The 23,516-nt window shown below is 43.4% G+C and overlaps 3 protein-coding genes across 5 annotated transcripts; all 3 read left to right on the top strand.

The window, feature by feature from the left end:
- The first annotated feature begins 3,817 nt into the window (after positions 1-3,817).
- Positions 3,818-12,627, top strand: ube2d2 (ubiquitin-conjugating enzyme E2D 2 (UBC4/5 homolog, yeast)). Of its 2 annotated transcripts, none has more exons than XM_085473685.1 (7): positions 3,818-4,109; positions 6,499-6,562; positions 9,033-9,064; positions 9,228-9,305; positions 9,456-9,561; positions 9,923-10,016; positions 11,411-12,627. In XM_085473685.1, the coding sequence occupies exons 1-7, from the start codon at positions 4,086-4,088 to the stop codon at positions 11,454-11,456; spliced, it is 444 nt and encodes a 147-aa protein (XP_085329811.1). In that variant the 5' UTR covers positions 3,818-4,085; the 3' UTR covers positions 11,457-12,627. The 2 variants fall into 2 exon arrangements, with proteins under 2 accessions (XP_085329811.1, XP_085329819.1); XM_085473693.1 differs by lacking the exon at positions 3,818-4,109 and adding an exon at positions 5,118-5,614.
- A 795-nt stretch (positions 12,628-13,422) lies between these two features.
- Positions 13,423-15,726, top strand: LOC146717257 (CDGSH iron-sulfur domain-containing protein 1). Its single transcript, XM_085473705.1, has 3 exons — positions 13,423-13,642; positions 14,309-14,511; positions 14,854-15,726. The coding sequence occupies exons 1-3, from the start codon at positions 13,564-13,566 to the stop codon at positions 14,941-14,943; spliced, it is 372 nt and encodes a 123-aa protein (XP_085329831.1). The 5' UTR covers positions 13,423-13,563; the 3' UTR covers positions 14,944-15,726.
- A 432-nt stretch (positions 15,727-16,158) lies between these two features.
- On the top strand, positions 16,159-19,692 carry cxxc5b (CXXC finger protein 5b). Of its 2 annotated transcripts, XM_085473664.1 has the most exons (3): positions 16,159-16,446; positions 16,862-17,172; positions 18,023-19,692. In XM_085473664.1, exon 3 carries the CDS (start codon positions 18,211-18,213, stop codon positions 19,102-19,104), a length of 894 nt encoding a protein of 297 aa, XP_085329790.1. In that variant the 5' UTR covers positions 16,159-16,446; positions 16,862-17,172; positions 18,023-18,210; the 3' UTR covers positions 19,105-19,692. The 2 variants fall into 2 exon arrangements, with proteins under 2 accessions (XP_085329790.1, XP_085329799.1); XM_085473673.1 differs by lacking the exon at positions 16,159-16,446 and having other exon boundaries at positions 16,851-17,172.
- Positions 19,693-23,516: the final 3,824 nt, after the last annotated feature.

The raw sequence follows: 23,516 nt of genomic DNA, 5'->3' as shown, positions 1-23,516 counted from the left end.
GCCCTAGAGAGGCACACCACGCCTGCATTTTCTGGTTGTCAGAGTATGCCCTAGAGTCTAGGGCATACTCTGACAACGAATTGTAAAAATGTTTAACATAGTTACTTAAGGAATGTGGCTTTTGTGTTCAAATTCTTATTTTTCTTATTTAAGTTTCTTATTTAAATTCTATTGTGAAACTATTTGTAAATATATTAATAATAATAATACTATTATATTATATATATTATTTTTTTATAAAAAAAATTACACATTATTGCCAGGCTCTTTGTTCTTGTTCCAATGTTCAATTTTTGTTTCAGTATTTATTTGTAACAGTATTTTTAACCTCCTTTAACCTTATTTATTTGTTTAACTGTCATGTTTGTTGTTATTTAATTAAACAAATTCCACTGAGAAATTCAAAAGTATTAATGTTTTTTTTTTTTCTTTTCAGTGGCGGGGGGGGGGGGGGCACCATAAAGCATTTGTGCTTAGGGCACCCAAATGGCAAGCAACGGCCCTGTTACTGACCTCGAAACGATTTTATGTACACGGCGCTCGAAAATCTGTCAAATGTTTTAGTACGACTTTGCTAAGCTACGATGGATTGTCGGAGCATTACGGCTATCATAGGGAGGAGCCTCGCGGAGTGATACGTACTGTGCTTCAACATAATGGTACCGTATAGTGTGTGTGTATAACCTCTTTTTAAGTTTTGTGGATATTATACATGGTTATGCTGAGGATATGTCGGCCAATTCCCACTGGAAATGCCTTTTGGTTAAACTGTCAGCAAGGAATTTGCATTTGCACTGTTTTTAGATAACTTTAATGCACATAAAAAACAGCTCCTTGTTTAAGTGAAAATACATTGATATTTTTATTTGCACTAATAAAGTTGTAGAGTTGTAAAGTATTTTGTCTAGTGTCAATTATATCGTCAGTTATATCGTTATCTCAAATTTTCAAATGTATATTGTGATAAATATTTTTGGTCATATCGCCCTGCTCTACCTTGTTTCCTCGGTTCTCAGGAAACAAAAAGAAGTGCAATTTAAACTGTGTGCCTCAGTTTTTCTACATATTAAACAAATTGTGCTGCAGGAAACAAGTTTTTCGTGTATAAATTCTAAGAAATAATAGCCAATTCCTGAATAAGTCAAAGTCAGAAATTCCGAGTTCCCAGTTGGAAGTTTTTTGTTGAACTCCCACTCAACTCGGACTTCTTGCTCAGGAGTTGGATCAGCCCCAGATACTTTGATCTATCAAAGCATTATAACATAAGTATTATCCTGTATTGCTAGTGATACTTGAATTGCTCTACTTTGCTAAGAACCAAAAGAAATCTGTTTTTTTTTTTCTTCTGGGTCTGATGTATCTGGAACACAGTGCAAATGTTTTAAATTACATAGAAACGTTTGGTAGCTCATTGCCCGTGTTTTTGTTAATAATGTCCCATAGTGGAAAAAAACTAATTTCTAAAAAACATCTATCACTTTATTGTTTATCTATTACTTAATAACACTGATGTAGTAGGAATGCGGTGCGGGGAAGCTCTTTATCAGTTGGCAAAGCTTTAAATGCAAATACACATTGTCCAAAGTTGTCCAATGGGCCTTCATTGCTAGGCCGACTCTGGGACCCGGGCCTTATGTTTGACACCCCTGCTGAAGAATATTGAGAACTGAGAAAGCGGAACATTGTGTGCCACACGGATATAACAACGAGTTACCGTGACAAACAAAACAAAACCACACAAGTAAGGCACAAACATAAACTGCAGTTACTGTGCAGCTAATATATTTTTCCCTTGCTTAAACAAACCAATTATGTGCCCTCCGCCAACGAGCTCGCACCCACAGTCGCGAGTCATATCTCTGCACTAAACAAACCCAGACTGTAGTTTATCTGTTACATAAGCCTCTGAAAGTGGACTTACACCTATAGCCACAGCCAGCGGCTTTAGCATGTTACCAACTGCTGCACTGCCTGCGAAGACGCATACGACATTGAAACTCTTGTAACCCATTTTAGTCTCACGTCCCGGGAGTTTACCTACTGCAAAAGACATATACTGGGTAGACATCTTGGCTCAGCCCAGACCGTGCCCGTTCAGCCTTACCCTCGCGTGGCGGGAGCCACAATGACGCCAGTTGCACCACTACGTAGGCGGCGTGCACCGCGATCCCTCAGGTGCGCATGTCAGCGAAGGGGTTCCCTAGCGGTAACGCAGTGAAAAAGCGAGCCAACAACACTATTTCCGGTTTGAAAATTGCTTTCAGAATAAAGGTTTTAAAAAAAACATTTTCAAAATGTTTTAAGCCAGCGGTCCCCAACCTTTTTTGCGCCACGGACCGGTTTATGCACGACAATATTTTCACGGACCGGCCTTTAAGGTGTCGCGAATAAATACAACAAAATAAAACTAGTACCCATACCGAAAAAAAAGAAGATTTATTCATAACACACGTGAAAAGACCAAGGAAAGCCGAGTAAACGATAAAAACGATAACAAAATAACGCTGAAAACCGATAAAAACCCTGAAAACTATACATTTCACACCTGAACCTCAACTCTCGCGGCCCGGTACCAAACGACTCACGGACCGGTACCCGTCCGAGGCCCGGGGGTTGGGGACCGCAGTTTTAAGCCACTGAATATTTGAGTATTACTGATCTCAGAAAAGGAAAGAAGTAAATTATACAATCAACTGTCATTTTTGAATAGTTCAGGCTCTGTCCGGAAATGGACAATAAATCCTGCTAGTCTATAATCCCAAAATATAATGATTGTGTGGGGACAGAAAATACACAGCTGCTCCCAGCTTTTGAAGTCTTGAGCTTGGTAAACCAGCCAGGTTGCTTTTGTTGATGTAAAATAGTTGTACCTGTGTGAAAAGACTTATAATTTGCGGTGTTAATAGATATTGGATTACTGTTTAAATACTCCTGCTCTCAAAGGCGGCCCTCCACAACATTTTATAAAATTGTTTAGGTTTTTTTCTTAATTCAGGATAAAATGAAATCTCCTGTCCTGAGCTTGGGATATTGAATCTCACTGCAGCTGGACAATTCTCTAAGACTGTGTGGCGGCCAGTTTTTCTTTTCTTAATTTTTCTTAGCGAAATAAACTGGAAATAAATACTGTTTAAACTGGGAAAATTCTTCAAAGGTTGAGAAAAGTTCTAATGAATTCTCTTAAACATTTTTTTTCCACCAATGACTTTTTTAACCTAATAAAATATAGCATTAAAAAACATATTTGTTTTGACTGTTCAACTGCAAGTGTGCTCATTCTTGAATCTATGCCTTGAACAGCTGCGGCAAGCTTTACATGGATGGTGCTGTTGCAGTGGATGTTTTCTGACACATCCAAACAGGGCATGAATTGTTGTTGAGAAAATCAAAGAACACACACACACACACACACACACACACACACACACACACACACACAGACTTGTCTTCACGTTTTTTTAGAGAGGTTTACGGAAGTGCCAAGTATTCCATGGTCCAACTTTTCAGATGTGTCATCTTTTTACTGTTAATATCACTGCAAATTGTTGTATGGAAGTATAGTAATCATGTTTGCAGCCCAAATAATTCTATGCATGAATAAAGTAAAGGTTTACTTCCATCCTAGGAAAAGGATGCTTCTTTGGGGACATTGCACAGAAAAGCCTGTCAGAATATTAATTTAAAGGCGTTTCCTATGAGACTGTAAACATGTAACAGTGAAAAAGCGGATTTACTTTTGTGTTATATGAGGATGGAGGAGAGCAAGGTAGTTGTGTCACCTTTAGATGGTCGTGGTTTAATTGTGAAAAACGGAATTCGGAAGTGTTGCCGTCTTTGCTGCTAGCAGAACACAGGCCGCAGTGATTTGGTAGCCGCTGCAGTAGGAGGAAGGACCGCGGTTCTACCGCTTCTATCTTTCAGTTTCGCCTCAAAATTTGCTTGGTGGTTCTTTCTGGTAGCAACCAGTTAATTATATGTGGAGTAACGATCTTATATGACAGCTAAATCGTAGTATTACTAACGGACAGTGATATCAATCGCCATTTTAATCGCACGTTTTCCCTGTCAGAAGCGCTAGCACAACAATGGCTCTGAAAAGAATTCACAAGGTAAGGAAGTGAACGGCGAGGCCCAGGATTTCGCAGTTTGGTTATAGATCTAATTCCAAGGTTGTCTAGCGGATGCTTGTCCGGCAGATTAGTTGTACTGACAATAATTTGAAAAACGGATCTATTTATTCAAGTTAGGTTTGAGCTGGCAGCTAACGGTCTGTGAGTCTGAATAGCGAGCGGCGACACTGAGAGCAGCAATGCGCCGCCTTTCAGTGCTGCTACAAATGGGCCAACTCCACCATTGGCTGTGTTAGCTGTTCTTGGTTGTGTCACATAGCTTCACAATCTGTTTCGGTTCATTAAGAATGTATTCGATACCGCGTATAAAAAGATGTTTAGCTTGCCATGGTTGTCACTAGTTAATGGTATTAGTGGTGTGTTAGCTGCTGCTGGCTAACATTATCTCTCCCGGTTGTTGGCTAGTTTGGATGCAGGCTAGCCCACTGCATTTCTATCTTTATAGTAAACTAGCGGCAGTTTTCACGATATGCTATCAGATATGTCTTCATTAGTCGATATAAACGGCAGCCTACGTAGCTAACATTATTCAACACGGCGGCTTTCGTTTACTTAACCCGCTATTTGATTTGACAGATAACTGAAGTTATCCGGCTAGCGGTAACGGCTAGCTCAGGAGTCCAGAGCTTATTTAATTAAAGGACGGACGGCTTCTTTGTCGCTAGCCATTTAAATACCCGATCATTTGCTGTTGTTAGAGGAACAGTAAAAGTTCAAACATAATGATCGCTATATCGGAAGCGAGCATGTACCTCCTCCCCGTTTTTTTTTTTCGTTAACTGTATATTGTCATCTTAATTCATAACCTGCAGGTTTTCGCAGTAGTCATGTGAAAGCAGCCATGTTATTGTTTGCATTGAACATGCTTATGGCTCAACGGGAGAAGCAGTACATAAGGAAATTCTTGTTAATGTTAGCAGCGAGTCGGTGTTGTAAAAACAGGCCCCACGCGTTGTTCGCCTTTGATGGCATGTTGCTGATAGCAGGCGAGCCCTATAATCGTTATTGTGCCGCTCGTCTGATTGAGTTAGCTCCGCGTTGTTTGGTCCTGTTGCAATTAATTCCCCACGTAGCATAAAGGCATGTCATAATTTGGCCAGGCAGCTCGCTTCATGTTTCTCTTACATGACATCCTGTGCTGCTGTCGAGCCGGAGAGGTTAGCGTTTACGCTAAGCTAACGTTACCAGCATACCGTTTACTGCGAGCTAACCAGTTTACACGGCTGTGTGGGCTATAGTAAAAGCTTTGTCAAATTATCGTGATCTCGGTTTGGGTGTACGTGTGTTAGCCGCTCTACCTGGAGAAAGGCAGTTACGTAATAGCGGTCAGTGCCATAAGCAAAGGCTCGGGGTGCTATAGTAGTGTTGTTGTGTCACCGGGAAATGCTTTGAGAGTTACTGTAGCAGGGAGCCTTTATGGCTGTGGCACCGGCCTCAGGAGCTGTCTGAAAACAAGACAGAGCTCCTGGTGAGCAGAGGAAGTAGTAAGTAGAACAGCCTCTATAAGATTATTGAAGCTCTTTTTTTTGTGCCCACCCCAAACACATGCTTAAACAGAGGAAATTCTTGTGTGGTTATTTTTATGTTGCATTTCCTTTTTCTCTCTGTTCTTTAGATTGGGGTTGCGCTGATTGTTTAATTAATAGCCCGATATTGGTGTTTGTAAAACAACCTGGCTAAACCTGATATTTCTGCTTGCTCCTTCTTTATTTGTTTTTTTATCATCTCTTCTTTCAGTTTATTCGGAGGATTGTTGAAGGGAACTTTAAAAATGTGTATATTAGAAGGATATATTCTTAACGATTAAGTTGAATTTCTGAGACAAGTCAAAATACACTGATAATCGTGTTTTAGAAATGAGGACATTTTCTCTGTTAATGTATAGACTGCTTGGACCTCACACAGAGAAGAAGAAGAAGAAAACAGCAAAGTGCTCTGTTCTATACATTGTAGCTAAAAGGTTGAGATGCAGTTTGGCAGGTTCACCTTAAACCTTCCACACTTTCCTAACACCCTTTGATGAACTCAGGGAGTTGACTTCAATCTTTAACATTTTAAATTTATTTTCAAAATGGAAAATATTAAAATCAATTACTTTATATTATTCTTATTTTTTTCTTCATTTGGCCCTACTTAATTACAAAGAAATAAATGTCATTCACCTCTTAAACACACTGTCTGGACTCTTATCTGGCACAATACTGATGTGACACAAAAGATAAACAGGACACTTTCATCAGTGAATGCTATCCTGTATGCAGATGCTGGTGTTTTTAGCCCTCTTATCTGTTCTTAGTTTTTATGGTCTATTTAATGCTTCGCTGTATGGCCGGACCCAAACAACTCACATCTCTTTGGTTTGTCTCAGGAGTTGAACGACTTGGCACGGGACCCACCAGCCCAGTGTTCTGCAGGACCAGTAGGAGATGACAGTAAGTCAACATTTAAACCCACAGTGTCACGTGAGCTGTGTGTAAGCAGGATTCAGAACCCTTTCCCGCTTTTTATTTGAACTTATTCATAATCTTATGTGACCAAATCATTTTTCAATCATCAAATTATACTCGCATATGACATAGGAATCAATGACAGATCCATGAAGACCAACATCTATAAAATAGATTAAATTAGTGTTCGTTTCTGCTTGAAGGTTATTCTTAGAGCTCACATCCAGGAAATACCTGCAGCTCCTATTGTGAAGATTTCTGGGTAATTATAAAAGCATAACCCACTGTATTGCTTCATGTAGGTTTTACTTTTACTTTCACAGCAAGGGTATTTTTTCTTTTGTAATGTTGGGAGTAAATCAGAGTTCAGATTTCTTTTTTTAATCTCATAGACTGAACCAATAATGAAATGCAGAAGGCATTAACTGAACTGAACTTAGCCCTGCAGTATGTTTGTCAATGTTTCCTTGTAACCAGTACTTTAAATGTTGTATGTAAAACTCCCAAGGTGCTTCTATTATTGCAGGTTAATTAAACAAAATTTGGTCCTAATGCTAAAATTTGTGTGCAGAGTTAAAAAAAAAAAAAAAAAGTTCAGAATATTGAAAAACTTTGATGATATGGGGATTTTTTTTGTACTGAAGGAAAATGTTTAGTGAGCAGTTTAACACTTTCTCTTTGATGCGTTTCTGGTTTGATCAATAAGTCACTCAGTCCTAAACCACAGTGTCCACAATCTTGTGACCTGAGGTTTAAGTGTCAGTAAATCCAGACACTTAAATGCCTGCATAATTTTGGAATTTTCACTTTGGCTCGATCTCATCAACTTGGTCTTGACCCTGCTGTAACGTCAAAATCCAAACTGTAGTTTTTAATGACCAGCGTCCAGTTTAGTTAGTTGCTTTTAAGAAATATTTTGATACATTAAGATCTTGTATTGTGGTAGATCTGACGCTGTCCCGTGCTATATACACAAACAGATACATTCAGTTAATCGCTCTGATGATGTGCCTTGATATTTAAGTCCATTTAACGATTGCTCTTATTCTGTCTTGGTAATACAGCAGTGTTTTTACATATAGCTGTAATCCTTTATAATCATGTCTTTTATGAATGATAGTGTGGGAGTAATAATAATTGCCCTAGATGGGTATGTTTAGAACAAGTAGCATGAATAAACACAGACAGATTGTATTTAGGATGTTTAAAAAAAAAAATAGACAGAGTGACTATATTAAGTGTATGCACGCTGATTTAAATATGAACTCATGGACTTGCAAATTACGTGCTGCCCCAGTCATTGCACAGAGGTTGACGCAAACTTAGCCAGGAGTAGTAATGCGGCGGCTGCCTGCCCGACACATCCTGAGTGCAACACCTGGGTTCAACAAGAGACCGACACCCACGCTGTTGTCTCATGTTTGAGGTTTGTGACGTCTGCATACATAACCAGAATCGTCACAGGGTGTACAGTGCAGCTGCTCTAATATGTTGTATTGTTTTTAGGAAACAATCTACATGCTTTGTTTCTTTAGTCTGTTTTCATGTCTTCAGACTTATTTTTGCATATTGATATCTGTTCCTAAATTATTTATTGAAACTATTCTTTAAAACAACAAAACTTATGTGCAAGATTCCTTGAAGATTATTAAATGAAATATGAATATGTTGTGTTGAAACTCAAGACTAACCCATGAATGTGTTAATATCCTTTGTGTGTGCGTGTGTGAGGGGGGATGTTGCATTTAGGTTCCAGTCAAAACAAAAACATTTGATTTTTATCTTAGGACCGCACGCGCAGGACACGTCCATATGTGTCTGCATGCTGTCAAGATCACAACAACCGTCTGAGGAGTTTTTCCTTTGTTTTAAAGTCTGACATTTTAATGACACAATCATAGTGTGGATCCCGTAAGCACTGCATCCTGGGATTTTGGTGTGCAGTCTGTGTTTGTGCACGATAGCGTCTAACTTTTGTACTTGTGCGGAGAAAAAATCAGTAGCAGAACTTTTTATTTGTTTGCTGTACACATCGCTTCCTGCCATCAACATCAAAAAAACCAAGACGGTGTCTCTTGTGAAATGCAGTTATTGTGGCTTTCTTCACAAATGTGACATTTCTCCTCAGACAGGATGCTTGAATTGGACAGGTTTAAAAGATCACAGTCAGATTACAGTGGTTTGTTTTGGTGGTTATCCAAGCTCTTTAAAAAAAATCACTTCTTGTTTATTAATTTCCTCTGAAGCAGCAGGTTAGTGTTATTCATGTGCTGCAAGTGTATATGTAGTCATTTCTAATTAAGAAAAGACTGTCCTCAGCTGCACTTTATTTAAAGCCTGTTACTCAACTGTATAAATAAACAGGCACGCTTCATGTGGCATTATTTATTCTAACACTTCCCAGACACACATCATGTCCTCAGTTTCATAACAAATTTCTCCTTTTTTGTTTCAGTGTTTCACTGGCAAGCCACAATAATGGGACCCGTAAGTACTCACACAGTCACAGCTTTAACCGTTGCTTTAGGTTTATGGGAAATTCACGTACATGCGCACGACTCTGAATTGTTCTCACTATAAGTTTTCTACCTGCCTGTTTCCTTTTATACCATAATTGTAATGAAGCCCATTGGGCTTCTCTCTCCTTCAGAATGACAGTCCTTACCAGAGCGGGGTTTTCTTCTTGACCATACACTTCCCCACAGACTACCCCTTCAAACCGCCAAAGGTGAGCACCAGAGCATGCAAAGAAGTAGCTTTTCATAAACAGAGGGTGCCTAAGTTCCTCTTGCCCGTTAAAGCGTGCCACAGCTTTACGTCGTTCAGCTTTCTGCCGTCTCCCCCTCTTTCTTGGCTCCCCCCATTCATCTGTTTTCAGGTTGCATTTACCACAAGAATCTACCACCCAAATATCAACAGCAACGGCAGCATCTGTCTTGACATCCTGCGATCACAGTGGTCTCCGGCTCTCACCATCTCCAAAGGTAAGGAGATGTTTCTGGCTGCAGAGTAAAAGAGAAACGCCCCGTTTTCTTCTTTTTTTTTTTCTCTCGTGAAAGCGCTACCTCCAAATGCATTCCTGTGGCAGAGGTCCTTGATTTAAACTGGCGCAGCACTATCTCAGTGAATGTCAGAGATGGTCCTTGAGCTAATACAGTGGTTTACACAAATAGCGTCCCTCATGCACTGTGAGTGTTTTTGTAGACCAATTATGTTTATGATCAGAAGTGGAATAGATGGGACCTGCTAGCATGTGAGGGTCATCCAAAGGAAAATGTATCCAAACTCTGAAAATGTCAGTTTTTATGTGTGAGAACTCTTAACCTTTTGTGTGGTCTGTTCCAGTTCTCCTGTCCATCTGCTCTCTGCTGTGCGACCCAAACCCGGACGACCCATTAGTACCCGAGATCGCCCGCATCTACAAGACTGACAGGGAAAAGTGAGTTGTTTGCATGAATAGTTTGCTTTCATGTGCCTTTTCAGATTGTTGCTAGTAACACTGTTGCTAACAGTGTGTGACATAACAGAAAAAATTGAAACTGTCACCACGAGTCTTTAAAATAGCCACACAGTTAACAGTGAGGTTCAGATGTGTCACTCACTCCCCACATTTGGTTTCGAAACACCCAGACAGCAACAGCAAACCTAACTCGGGGCTTCATAATGGGCGAATATCCTCTGTGGCCATGTCCAACTTTTATATACAGGCTATGGTCAAGAAGGCTGTTTAATGTTAGAGCGTGTGAAACTTGAGCTTTTTGATTAGTCATGCGTGAGGGTGAATGAATGCAAACATTGGGGCACAGACATGCCACCTTTCTGGAGTTGTCACCCCGTTGAGACGATCAGAATTTGCTACCTGTGAAATTAACGATTGATCGATAAGGCCGGAGAGCCAGAATTGGCTCAACAAAGACTCCCAATTTGGCCCACTGGCTCTGGAAAGTATGAAATATTGCATATATTTTGGATTTTAACTATTTTCATAACTTGGAACTTTTATAAAGACCCAAAGAGCTCCCCATGGTCATTTGTGCTACATCAAAGTAATTAAGTAGTAGATAAATGACTAAATGGCAGAAAAGGTCCTTTTTTTATATATATATAAATATCTACTATAAAAAATAATAAAATCTTACAATGGGTCCACAGTAAATAAAAATAAAAAATTACATTTTATGTGAATGAACAAATTAAGTCACAACTCTTTCAGTAACTTTACACATTTATTTCTTACTCTTTCAGGCCAGAGTCGTGCTGACAGGTGTTTTATATACAGCACGTTTCTCTTATCGTGTAGAAAAACAGATACGTTCCATTGAAAATTCCTTTGTCTTATATTAAAGTATCTGAGGGATTTCATATGAAGCTAAACATCTTTATCGTGACAGAAAGGAGAATGGCACTCGTCTGAGCCTACGATGTAAAATGAGGACGATGTGTCTGCTCTGTGCCATTCGCTCATGAAATTTCTGCCCTCCTCTTTGGCTTCTCCCCAGCTTGATGCACTCTGACAAAAACCTAATTGCTGTGCAGGTTTAGTGACAGGCAGTGGATGGCCAATTAAATTGTTGAAAGTGCAAGCAAGTTTTGAACAGTCACGGTGACGTCGCAACAGAAACGTGATGCGGCCACACTCGTTGCGATTCAGACTTCGGGGAGCATCTGCTCTAATTCGGGCTCCCCGTTTCAGACACGTTGATGGGACCAGTCAGAGTAAAGGCAGTGGTGCAGATTGACTACAAGTGTTCAACATGTTGATCCTTCACTAAGTTAAAACTGACCACTCTCCTCTCTTTCTCTTTTTTTTTTTTTTTTCTTTCTTGTTCACAGGTACAACAAAATAGCTCGGGAATGGACACAAAAGTATGCAATGTAGTGTTGGGGGTAGAAACATGGCCAACCACCTCTACGACGTAAAGGCTAGGGGAGCTTCAGACGTAAAGAGAAAACAAACAAAAAAACCATACAAACAAATGAAAAGTTTAAACAAGATCTTGTTGGTTTCCATTGGAGTGCTTTCTTTGAGCCACGCCTCCCCTTCACCAGAGTACCTGTAAAACTCCCTCTGCCCCACCTTCTCTCTCTCTCCCTCTATTTGCTCTATCTTTACCCCTTCCCTCCCTCCGCCCCTCAGCTCACCCACCCCTCCTCTAGTGTACATATTGTCAACTTGCAATGGTAAAGCCCATCTCCCCTTTTTCACCACCTACCAACTCCTCCTCCATCTCCTGACTTCTGTATTCCATTTGTCACCAAGCAGGTTGGGCTGTCACCGATCCTCCACCCTCCCCTGTTTATTCCCTGCACGCCCGCATTCTCACCCACCATCACTAAAAGCATTCCTTTAAGCACCAGTCAAGCTTTGAGGGGACCTTTTTCTTCCCCCATTATCTTCCAGTTTAATTTTATTTTTGAGGGGGAGGGGACAGTAAGATGGAGGGATTTTTACACTCTGCACCCTTTCTTGTTTTTGTTGTCCTAATGATTTCCATCTGTAGGGGTGACATTTCAAGGAAGTAGTCAAAGGGCACTCTGTGTTTTATACAAGGCTATGTAACATGGAAAAAAATTACACGCAGCCTATTTTTGGTCTTCTGTTGGATTCTATGAAAGGACTTGAATTTATCCCCACACCTCCTGTTCCTCATTCCTCCCTCCCCCAATCTTCCCTCACCCAAGTTGACCCCTTTGTACACACACACACACACACACACATGCACACACAACTGTAACCCCCATGTCACCCTCACCACCATCATTTCTTTATTCACAAAAAGTGGAGGTTCTGGACCAGGTATTTAAGCAATTCATTTTTTTTCTTAGTTTAACCTGTGTTTTTATTTCCCACCCCATAATTCTTTAGTTTGCTTTTATCTTTCTTTTTTTGTTTGTTTTTTTTTGCTATTGTTAAATTAGAGGCTAACATCTTAAATGGCTATGGGACTGGCTTGGGCTCTGGGTGCGAGGAGAACCCACTCTTCTTGCACAAAACCTCTGTATATTGAATTACCTGAGAGGCTCGTTGAGCTTTGTGTGTTGATTAAACTGTGTAATAAAAACCCTCGACTCCTGTGTTGACTCATACTCAGCCTCTTTTTGAAGAAGGCATACAGAGGCAGGTTGGCAACATCTGAATGCAGTTAAGAGGAAGTTCTGCAGAAATCTAACAGGATAAATAAGATGAGCAATTACCTCATTCTTTTATGGTTACTTCTATTCCACAGAATTCTGTGAATACTGGGGAGCATAACAAAATTACAAGACTTGAAAGCTTTTGAAATTACATAATTCTTGGGCGCTTGTAGAGTCCAGTCAAGCCTTTAGAAAAGGTCATTTGTCGCCCTCTGGTGGTATGTAAAGTAGTTAAAAGTTGGGAGACCTTCCAGCTCTGTCACAGCTAAATTAAAAGCTTTGACTGGTAAAACTTTATAATTTATATATTTAAGCATTGTAAATCTATAAATGGGGTTTATTTTGAGTCAAAGGTGTTATGTTCAAACCCCCCCCCCCTCCTTTTTTCTTTTTTTTTTTTTTTTTTAAGCCAGTGACCTGTAAAGGAAATGGGACTCACCAAAGCTCGCAGTGGTCAAGATAATTATCCGCCGTTAGGAAAATTTGCCAGGCAGTGGAATTTTATTTATCTTTTGGCTATGGACCCGATAGTGAAGAGTTTTAACAAATACACTTAAAATAAAACGTAATATTTATTTATTTTATTTCTGGAACGTATTACTCATCACGGCAATTCCAACTTCAAAGAGCGCTAAAGCGAAGCCGGAAATGGTATGGGGGTTACGCTCTTACCCTTGTCGAGCTTCGTTCTTCCTCGGTTTTGATTGGTTGGTGGGCAGTGACGCAGCAGGTTCGGTGCGCTGTCAGAGTGGATAGTTTTGATAAGCTCTGTGGTTGACCTTGCTGCTGAGCGCTGATCACATACAGTACACCGTCCAAGGAGGGGAAAAAAAAAAAAAAAACCTCCCAACATGTCAGCCACCCATTTACCTGCAATGCCAATGCCTCCGATACCCGACTTACCCAGCTCGGGTTTCAGGTTAACTAAAGGTAAAGTATTAAAGCTGGCTAATAGCATGCTAGCCTTGTATGAGTGTTTTGTTAGCCGTTAGCGGGTCTGCGACAGTGTTGTAGAAAAAACTGTAGGATACTGTGTGGTTGTATTGAGGCTACCGCGTTTAATAGTAACGTAAAGACTCAAATATTTTTATATAGACTGCAAACTTTTCCCCTTCTTCTGGCATGGCGCCGTTAGCTGGCTAACCGGTCACCGAACCCAGTTGGACACGGGTTAATTTTTCCAACTTTAGACTTCACTCAGTGTGGGCCACAGCTAAACGCTATCTCCGTATGCCCGGCTTCCCGCCGCTCTAGCCAAGCAGAAGTTCACAGAAGTTGCTGATCAGGTCTGACAGCAGGGCCCACATTCCTGTTCTGAAACATGTGATTCTCAGTACTCGGCAGATAATCCTCCATGGCTTGGAAAAATTTCGCCACTCCTGGCCTTGGAAAACACCGCCACATACCTGCTTGTTGGTTTTCTAAGAATAGGCCTAAACTACTCTAGCATAAACCCTTTCAGAACCGAGAAACTGTTAATGCCACTAGGTCTGACAGGCTGAAATGATGACTAAAATGATGTTGCCTCAAATGACAGTTATGATCACTTGTTTAAGACATTACATAAAAGTCCTTATCATATTTGTCTTTTTTCAGAGCATTTTTTGGTTGCCGTGCCGGTGGCGGTGGTTGCAGCTGTCGGAGGCTTTCTCGTCAGCCAGTACCTGAACAGGCGGAGCTGCAAAAAGGGCCAAGTGAACACCTGCATCAACAAAGACAGCCCTAAAGTGGTCCACAGCTTTGACATGGAGGACATCGCCACCAAGGCCGTGTACTGCCGCTGCTGGAAGTCAAAGAAGGTTGGTCCCCAGGCAGCGATAAATGTCCTTTAGCTTAAACTTCAAGTAACAGTCATTGAGCTTTCTAAGCTTGCAGGTAATCTTATCAGAGGTCCAAAACTGCTTAGCTTTCTGCAGTCACAGGTCACGGTTTGACACATATTGTGCTGATCACATCCCAGTTGGTAATGGGATGTGACCATCTTTAACATCCCTGACCTGCGCTGAAAGTTACCCTCTGACAGCCCTCCATGCTTAGTCGGTTTCAAACTGCTGTTAGCATGAACTCATATGTGGCTAACAGACTCTCTTCATATGACTGATAAGAGTGAATTCTGTTGTCGTTTCTCCTCTTCCCTGCAGTTCCCTTACTGCGATGGTTCCCACACTAAACACAACGAGGAAACCGGGGACAACGTTGGACCGCTCATCATCAAAAAGAAGGACGCGTAATCTGAGCCACCGGAGAACTCGGCCCTCCCTGACTCCTCGCACGCCCGGCCCGATCATCTGTCATTCTCATTGCCGTGTCACACTGATTGATGATTACAGTATGACGCTGATATGTTCAGTCCAAACTCTGAGCATTGTCCTTTGCCCGTAACAGAAAAACATAGTTTTAATATCAAACTGGCCACACTGCTCTGACACTGCTTAGTGTGACTTTGAAATCAAAGGTCATTTGAGGACAGATAAGTTAGATATGGTGGCACTATGACTGCAGCTCGCAGTATGACCTACTTAATGTGCCGTTTGTTTAAAGTTCTCACTGGGCCTGATAAAGGTGAAATATTTCCCCGTGCGGGCATTGTGCCTTCATGTTTGGTGTCCTTTCAGCCGCCTCCTCTGGCTGTGGGGCAGGTGGCTGAAAGACGAGACCTTCAGTCAGTCCAGCGTCTCGGTGAACTGAAGCGTAGGCCTTAAATTTAAATCTAAACCAGAATCCAAACGCTCACACAACCCTACATGAATGTTAACACACATTGTTTTGTTTGTTTTGCTGCTTTAGTCAGAGGAGGTAGAAGTTTAGTTTGTTGTTAATGAACTGTTGAAACTGTCTTCTTGTAACCAGTTCCTGTGGCTTTCTGGGAAAACTTGTGTTGAATCTGTGTTCAGCAGCTCGTGCCCATTAAGAATATATTCTGCCGTTTCAGCAGGTTGATTTTTCTACTGGCTGCGGGGTGTCTGGTTTGATTCATTGTTCTGTACATTGTGAATAAAACTTGAGTGACCCAATTTGAAAGCTTCATTTATTCATTTCGTTCGCCTTTTTCCACCACAGGATCGGAACGCGTGTCACAGCGCTGTGCTGATGGATTAACGCAGGACGGGGGTAATGAGTAAACAGCTCTGTGTGCGTGTGTGTGACTGCGGTGGGATCGGGGCTGTGATTTGTGTGGGAGAGACGGAAGTGAGGGGGGCTCCCGTGCTGCAGTGTCCACCGACACCAGTGGCCATTTTAAGACGGAGCAGTATTTGCGGTGACCGCTAGAAGACGCTGTGTTTACACGGATCGCCCAGGCCAGACAGACAGCAGTGTACGCGAACACGGTGGGCCCCTGCTCCCATAGTGACACGTGCGCGCGCTCGCACACACACATAGACACGCACGCACGAGGTATCTGGCTGCGTGCCAGATGCAACGGAGGACTCTCAGAAGAGGTGGAGTGGACTCCGCCGTCCCCGCGTGAGGAGTCACCTTTAACAGACAGCGAGCTCACGTGCTTCAAAGCAGACGGACATTAGCATAAAGGCTATTTATGTTAAACAGGCTAATTTAGCTCACAGGGCTCTTCCTGTTTTCCGAGTGACCTGTAAAAATATCATTTTATTTTGTAGCTGTTTGTTTTGATATTTATTTACATCCACCGTGTGTGACACCACAACCCAGTGTGCTTTTATGTATGAAAGGTCACGGCGCTGGCTTCCGGTGTGGATAAGACACCAGTTCAGACGGTAAAAAAATAAACAGTAAATCTGTATTTAAATCCATTTTAAGGGGAAGAGTTGTTTTGGTTGGATTTTTTTGTCTTGTTTTTTTTAAATAAGAGCTTTTTTTTATGTTAAAATAAGTAGGCGAAGCCTGGACTGCACAAACAGTAAACGCTTAAGAGTTTTCAGCTACTTTACTGAACATTTAATATAGCAAAGTTTGATTGAATACATTTAAAGATTTATAAAAGGACAAACAGGAATAATTAATAAACTGGGCTTTTGACTAGTTTCCACAGGCCTGAATAAGGCATAATTATATATATATGTGTGTGTGTGTGTGTGTAAGAGCCTAACAAGACTTTCTAGTAGAGAAAACATAACGAGCGTAAATTATAAGTGTGCCCGGTGTTTACATAATTTTTTACATGTGTCTCAGTTGTGCTGTTGACTGCGTGTAACCGGTGGCCTTGATTCGCCTTAGTATTCCCGCTGCCAGCTAACGGTGTGTGCTGATCTGCTTCTGTGGACGTTTCACGGGGTCGCTCTGACCAGAGCCTCGACTGCAGAGTCCACTTCGCATTTTGAGCGACGCCCCCAAATTCCGTGCAGAGTGTTTGCAGACCCTCCGGGACGGAGAGGTGGAGGAGGAATCGGCTGCTCCGCCGTCCATATACGCTACAATCACCACGCCATTAGTTCATGACTTCATCATATCTTTGACAGGAGAGCTCGGGTCGTGTTTGTAAGGTAAGCGGGGAGCTTTTCTCGACACTTCCTGTTGATTTTCGCCGTGTTGTATTGTCGCCTTTTTTCTTGCGCGCAGCGCCGTGTCGCAGCGACCACTCGGACTGTGGTCAGCTCGCCGTGGCGTCGGTCGAGCACCGTCTTCTTAGGTAACCTTAATAACGGCCAAATGATCGATCTGGTTTCCCGATCGATCCGCCAAAGGGGGCGATTGGCCGGTCTTGTAATAACACCCATCTCCCGTGTTTAATCAGCGGAGTAGTTTTTCTACAAATGTGGACACGGAACATAGCCTGGTCTTTTTTTATCCACAGCAACCGCATCGTTGCGCACCTCGCTCCTCGTCGTCGATAGCAGACAAAAGACAGCCTGTTTTTTCCCCCCGGCGTCCCTTATTTAGTCTTTCTCTGCTGAGCTTAAGCTTTGGCTGGCACACATAACAGCAGTCGTCAAAATGTATTTGAAAAGCGCGCTCCACATTTGACCTGCGCATATGCGCATATCTTTGCATATTGTTGTCGCTCTGTTATTGATTGCATTGATATACCGTGAAATTCTTAAAGGGATACTGCCTCCTGTATGCGGAAATCATTGGCAAGCATGCAGTGTGTGTCAGATACATGGCTGCCTTCATCTCTGTCCGGGGAGTTTGATTTCTGAGCCTGTGCACATGCATGTTATATTTTTGTCTTTAAGCACCGAATCTCTGCACTCTGCTTCTCTGGCTGTGTTTGGTGGCTCTGACTGAGAACATATCTCCCAGCCCTTCTTTCCTCGTAACTCTCTTTCTGTGTTTGTCACTCCAACATTTCTATTCTTAACCTTCCTCTCTTCATCCCCTATTCATTTCTAGCTCTCCAGGACTCCGAGGCTGCTGCAGAGAATGGGAATAGGGACACAGGCCAAGGCTTGCCATTTTGGCTGAAGTAACAGCAGGACAGTTGTCAGCCTCGCATCGGCTTCAATCCCCTTCTCCCTCACCTCTCCTCCCACACACGCACGCATACTCACACAAGGACAGACAACTCCCCGTAGCCAGCTATGTCCACCGCGGTAGACATCGCTGGCCCTTCCTCCCCGGATCAGGCCCACAGCAGTGCTAAAATCCCCAATGAGCCACTGAGACCAAGCCTTAAGCGCTCTAACCACCCTTACAGCCTCTCCCATTACATCTCCACCCCTTCCCCGGCCGTGGATGTCAAAAGCCTGATGGAGCCCTCCTCATCTCAGCAACGGGCCACCCAGCCCGGCCACGCTAAGCCTCGCCGGGCCCCCTCCTGGCCCGACATGTGGGAGTCGCCCAGCGGGCTCCACCTGGCCCACGCTGCGGAGCTGCTGATGCGCGCTGGGCTTCTGGCTCTCACCCCTGCCACCACAGAGCAAGCCAGTTTGGGCGCACAGAGCAGCCAGCCAGCTAAGAGGGAGGCTGCAGAGGCAAAGAGCGGAAAGGGAGACGGCGAGGGAGGTGGGTCCGGGCCTGAGGAGGAGGAAGAGGACTCCTCTGCATGCAGCACTGACTTCCAGCCCTTCCTGGGTGCCTGGTTCCCCTTCAGCCCCGCTCTTTTCCCCCTGGCAGGCTTCCAGATGGGGGGAGGTCACTGGAGAAGCACGGCCATGGGAGCTGAGGGCATAGAGGGGCTGGTGGCCGAAGGATACTCTCCCAGCTCCCTGGGCGGGAGCAGCGGAGGCAGGAGGAAGAGGAAGAGGTGCGGGGAGTGCGTACCGTGCCGGCGTCAGACGAACTGCGAACAGTGCAGCAGCTGCCGCAATCGCAAGAGGGGACACCAGATCTGTAAATACAGGAAGTGTGAGGAGCTGAAGAGGAAGCCCGGGGGGCCGGGGTTTGAGAGCAGAGTGTCTGGGTTTGATCTGAGGGGGTCTGATTTTACTTTGGGTCTGGCACAGGAGAGAAGCAATGGAGCCTTGGACGGATAGTAACGCTTGCGGTGGCAGGATTTGTCAGAGGTTCCCGGTTGGATGATTGTTGAGGAGCTGCAGTTTTAACAAAACAAAAATTACAAAACCACACACACACACCAACACACACTCACCCACAGGACACCCTGTTAACATGCTCGGACTGTGACTGCCAGAGACGTTTAAAGATGTTGTGTTTCGTGCAGAGCTGCAGCTCCCGTTTAAGAATGTCCACACACGTTCCCATCCATTTTGACAATCAGAGAATTGGAGAGGCGAGAAAGAAGGATACCAATGTTTGTCAATATTCAGATGATGACAAAAATTCTGTAAATAGACTGTAAATATCTGGAAAACATTATGTCTTCTTCTTCCTTTTTCTTTTTTTTCTTTTTTTTTACGTTGCTTTCCAGTTTGGATGTACTGTGCTTCAAAGGTAAAGAGGAGCCAAATGTTTTGTTTCTAACGAGGGGAGTTTCTGTTGTTCTGACGTCACTGCATCAGTAAGAAGTGAATGAGTTTGGCCTCGGCTAAATTATTTCATGTGCAACTTGTACTGTATAGCGCTGTTTGCCCTTTTGAAATAAAAGAAATTTGCCATGTGCACTCGTCTACAAGCTCTATGCTACGTCTTTATGTGTGTGTGTGTGTGTGTGCGTGCACTCATTTGTAATTGGGCGTATGTGTCCGTTTGCAACCTTGTTTCTGCTTGCGCACACATGTGCTCCTGTATGTGTGTGCGAGGTTGTGTGTGGATTATGAGTCACCTAATGGTGTGGCTGAGAGCCTTATCACAACCCCACAGACACACAAACACACCTACACGCTGCCTTGGCAAGTCCAGTGCGTGCACTTGAGCACACCTAACCTGACACACACAATCATCACAAACATTCGGGCTCTTCCTCGCACACAATTTCCTTTTTTTTTTTAAAAATTTTCCACGTATGTATATATAAATCTCTCACACACGCATACACAGATGAGGGGGGGGGGGCAGATTTCAAGCCGAATACACAGCCAGCTGGGCTGAGGCTACAGGGTGGGTTTTTGCTTGTTGCCGTAACGATGGCTGATGTGATAAGACCTTCTTCCTCGGCGCCACACTCCAGGGGACCGCAGGGAAGACGTAACCATGGCAACGGCCGGCCCGAGGTGTCACGCTATAATTGGGCCACGGCTGCACTTCCTGTGAGCCTTCAGTCAGGGGGGATCGCAGAGGGACTGTGTGTGTGCTTGTATGTGAGTGTGCATCTGTGGGGGTGGGGGCAGGAGGGGGATGTGCACGTCCGTGCGTGTGTGTGTGTGTGTGTGTGTGTGTGTGTGTGTGTGCGTGTGTGTTTGTCAGGCAGGGAGAGAGAGAGAGAGACAGAGAGAGAGGGAAAGCACTGCACGCCAGCCAACGCAGGACACTGCCAACTCATGGAGAAAAGCAGCGAGCTCCAACATCATGCAATTACAACGCTCCCACTGAATGAGAAACACGCAGTCTTTTAGTTTTGAGTCCACAGTCTAGTGTTTCTTCATCTCCCAGACAAAGGGAGAATTTCAAATTCTTGGATCTGCAGCTTTTTCTTTTCTCACCCCCCCTCTCTTCAGTGCCTTTCTAGTGATTTGGAGCTTAATCCCCCCACCCCGCTCCTCCTCCTGGTCTCGTCACACATGCACACACACACACACACACACACACACACACCGGAAATCTGTGTCACCCGCTGCCCAGCAGGTCCAGTGACTCCCTGAACGCCTGCAGTCTGGCTCCACTGGCCTGCAAGATGGCAGGAGCAAAAAAAGGAGGGGGGGGGGGGGGGGGCATTGAATGGAGGACAGAGGAGAGGCGGGGGAGGGCTGTGAGAGAGAGAGAGAGAGTTGGGGGAGGTGGAGGAAGAGGAGGAGAAGGAGGAGGGAGTGGAAAGTGGATACAGGGAGAGGGTGAAGGGGAGAGGAGGAGGTGTGTGTGGGGTGGGGGGGCATGGTGAAGGGCAGAGAGAGAGAGAGAGAGGGAAGGGGGAGGAAGAGGAGGGGTAAGAGGGAGAGATGAAAAGCAGGCCACAGGGGGAGAGAAAAGAGAAAGCGAGGGATATGCAGGGAGGAGGATGAGGGAGATGGACAGCAGGGGATGAAGATAACGTGGGGCCAAACAAAGAGAGTGGGAGAGATGAGTGTGAGATCCAGCAAGCGCGGTGATGGAGGCCGATTGAAATGCAGCGAGACAGAGATGCGGGGAGGTTAATGATGGATGCATTGTCCAGATAGACGGTGTGTGCCGTCACAGACCCCTGTGGAGCCTACATATGTTAGCACCAGCAGCCCTGCCCACTCTGGAGGAAAAACTCCTCACACACACACACACACACACACACTGCAGTGGAGCAACCTGCCAGCCCGAGGCAACCTGCGCTGGAGCTGGGCGGACCCTCGCTCATGAGCAAGTCCTCTGAAATTTTGGCCACTGCGTTTGCTCTGAGACACTGTGTCTCATTGTGACGATCTTTTTTTTCCCTTCGACCATTGGCCGTTTCCCCAGTGTTAGGAAATGTGTAACAGCTTTGCAGAAAACATCATCTTTCTGAGATCACTCGTCATTATGCCTCTGTTATCCATTTGCATTCCCCTTTTGTACACATGGAAAACATGCATCTCCCAAACAGCAACACAATGGCTTCTTACATCCTCAAAAAGCCCTGTCTCATCTTCCCCCCAGGTTATATTTTGGTGACACCGAGGTCAAAGGGCTTTCTTGACCTTTGACCCTTAAAGCTGTTAAAGGTGGATTCAGAGTACGCCAGGTTCTAAAAACAGCCACAGGATGGTCTTGTTTCTACCGGTGAAAAACAAGCAGAGAAATCACTAAATGATACATGTGACTTCAAAAATATCTGAAATGGATTCTTATCCAGTCAAAGCTAAATACAGCCATAAAATCCAGAACAAATAAAAATAACTTTCAAATCCTTCTCACATTTCTACGGTACGGAGCCCCGCAGCGGACATGGGAGAAAAAAAAATTAAGACGGACTTTTGCGAGACCTCGCAAAAGTTTTGCGAGATCTTGCAAAAGTTTTAGCCGCATTCTTCGGACGCTGGCTTGAAGCCGACCGGGAGGTCGAGGCACGATGTGCCGGGAAAGTGGTGTTCCTCCCGGCTGTAGTAGGTCTCGACCTCCCGTTAGCTTCGAGCTAATGGGAGGTCAAAGGCCGAAGAATGCGGCTAAAACTTTTGCAAGATCTCGCAAAAGTTTTGCAAGATCCCGCAAAACTTTTGCAAGATCCGAGTTTGTTTTGCGAGATCTCGCAAAACAAACTCGGATCTTGCAAAACTTTTGCGAGATCTTGCAAAAGTCCGTCTTAATTTTTTTTTCTCCCATGTCACCTGCGGGGCTCCGTACATTTCTATGCTCAGACGTAACGTGTGCACAAAATTCTGTTAATGTTTAGCTTGTTGCTGATTTCTAGGAAGCTAGGCAAAGCCCAGGGATAAAGTCTCCCTGTCTGCAGAGATATTTCATCATGACGTGGACCACCCCACGATGTGGAATTGATTATTACCAAAGATTACTGGGCTGGAACTCCCTTTGCACCTTTAAATTTGCACAACTCTGACAGCTACCAATCTCGACCACAGCTGCAATGTCAGTTATACGTTTTTGTCACAAGCCCTGCGAATTTTAGTTAATTATTGATAAATAAGTTATTACAAACAACACTTGGCCAACTAATTGACTGTATATAGAAGATGGAAGTCATTTTCCGATCTGAAAAGTAAAGTCAGCATGAACACCGCAGTCTTTCTCATTTCCAGCAGGGGGTGCTGCCTTTAATTATAAACACATGTCTGGTTGTAACTCTTCCTGATAGTTTTATGGTTTCAGTGGCTAGTTTTAAGTTGTTCCTGAAACAACACATTGCTCGTTTTATAAGTTATGGTCCCCATTAGAGTCAAAAGGGATGATAAAGTTTGGTTTACAGTGTGACTGACAAGTTGCTAGTCTATAAGTTTGTTGTGTTCTTCCATTTGCACCCAAGTGAAATTGTTTAAATAGCTTACTTTTATTAGTTTTGAATACTTTATACTCTATTTTACTATTGACGCATATGGAACATAACAACTATTTCAATCCATTCTTTAAAAAAAAATAACAATGATAAAGTTTATATTTTTACCCTATCAATGCTACAACTCTGGGCCAAACATGGAGGATTGTTTGTTGTTTTAATGTGTTTAAACGGGTTTAACATGTTTATTTTATATAGCGAAGTCCCTAAAAATAATCATTGGTCACCATCAGCCTCTCAGGCTTTTTTTTAGTAGTATTCCAGTGCAGTATGTCTTTAAACTCAGTTTTTAAAAACATTATGAAACAACTCTAATCCATAGATTTACAGTTTGCAAGCACCGAACATCTAAACACTTCAGAAAAGAATCACTCT

Source organism: Copadichromis virginalis, linkage group LG2 (genome assembly GCF_057382275.1).
Source record: "Copadichromis virginalis isolate Kocher_CV1m ecotype Utaka linkage group LG2, C_Virginalis_male_GT1.1, whole genome shotgun sequence".
Taxonomy (NCBI): domain Eukaryota; kingdom Metazoa; phylum Chordata; class Actinopteri; order Cichliformes; family Cichlidae; genus Copadichromis; species Copadichromis virginalis.
The sequence above is the reverse complement of the archived record's forward strand: the minus strand, read 5'-3'. Positions and strand labels throughout refer to the sequence as shown.

Excerpts from the sequence above, each read along its gene's own strand:
- ube2d2 (XM_085473685.1), top strand. The coding sequence starts at position 4,086 with ATGGCTCTGAAAAGAATTCACAAG. Across the intron at positions 4,110-6,498 it reads CTCTGAAAAGAATTCACAAG|GAGTTGAACGACTTGGCACG; the intron begins GTAAGGAAGTGA and ends GGTTTGTCTCAG. Across the intron at positions 9,562-9,922 it reads GGCTCTCACCATCTCCAAAG|TTCTCCTGTCCATCTGCTCT; the intron begins GTAAGGAGATGT and ends GGTCTGTTCCAG.
- LOC146717257 (XM_085473705.1), top strand. The coding sequence starts at position 13,564 with ATGTCAGCCACCCATTTACCTGCAATGCCAATGCCTCCGATACCCGAC. Across the intron at positions 13,643-14,308 it reads GGGTTTCAGGTTAACTAAAG|AGCATTTTTTGGTTGCCGTG; the intron begins GTAAAGTATTAA and ends GTCTTTTTTCAG. Across the intron at positions 14,512-14,853 it reads GCTGCTGGAAGTCAAAGAAG|TTCCCTTACTGCGATGGTTC; the intron begins GTTGGTCCCCAG and ends TCTTCCCTGCAG.
- cxxc5b (XM_085473664.1), top strand. The coding sequence starts at position 18,211 with ATGTCCACCGCGGTAGACATCGCTGGCCCTTCCTCCCCGGATCAGGCC.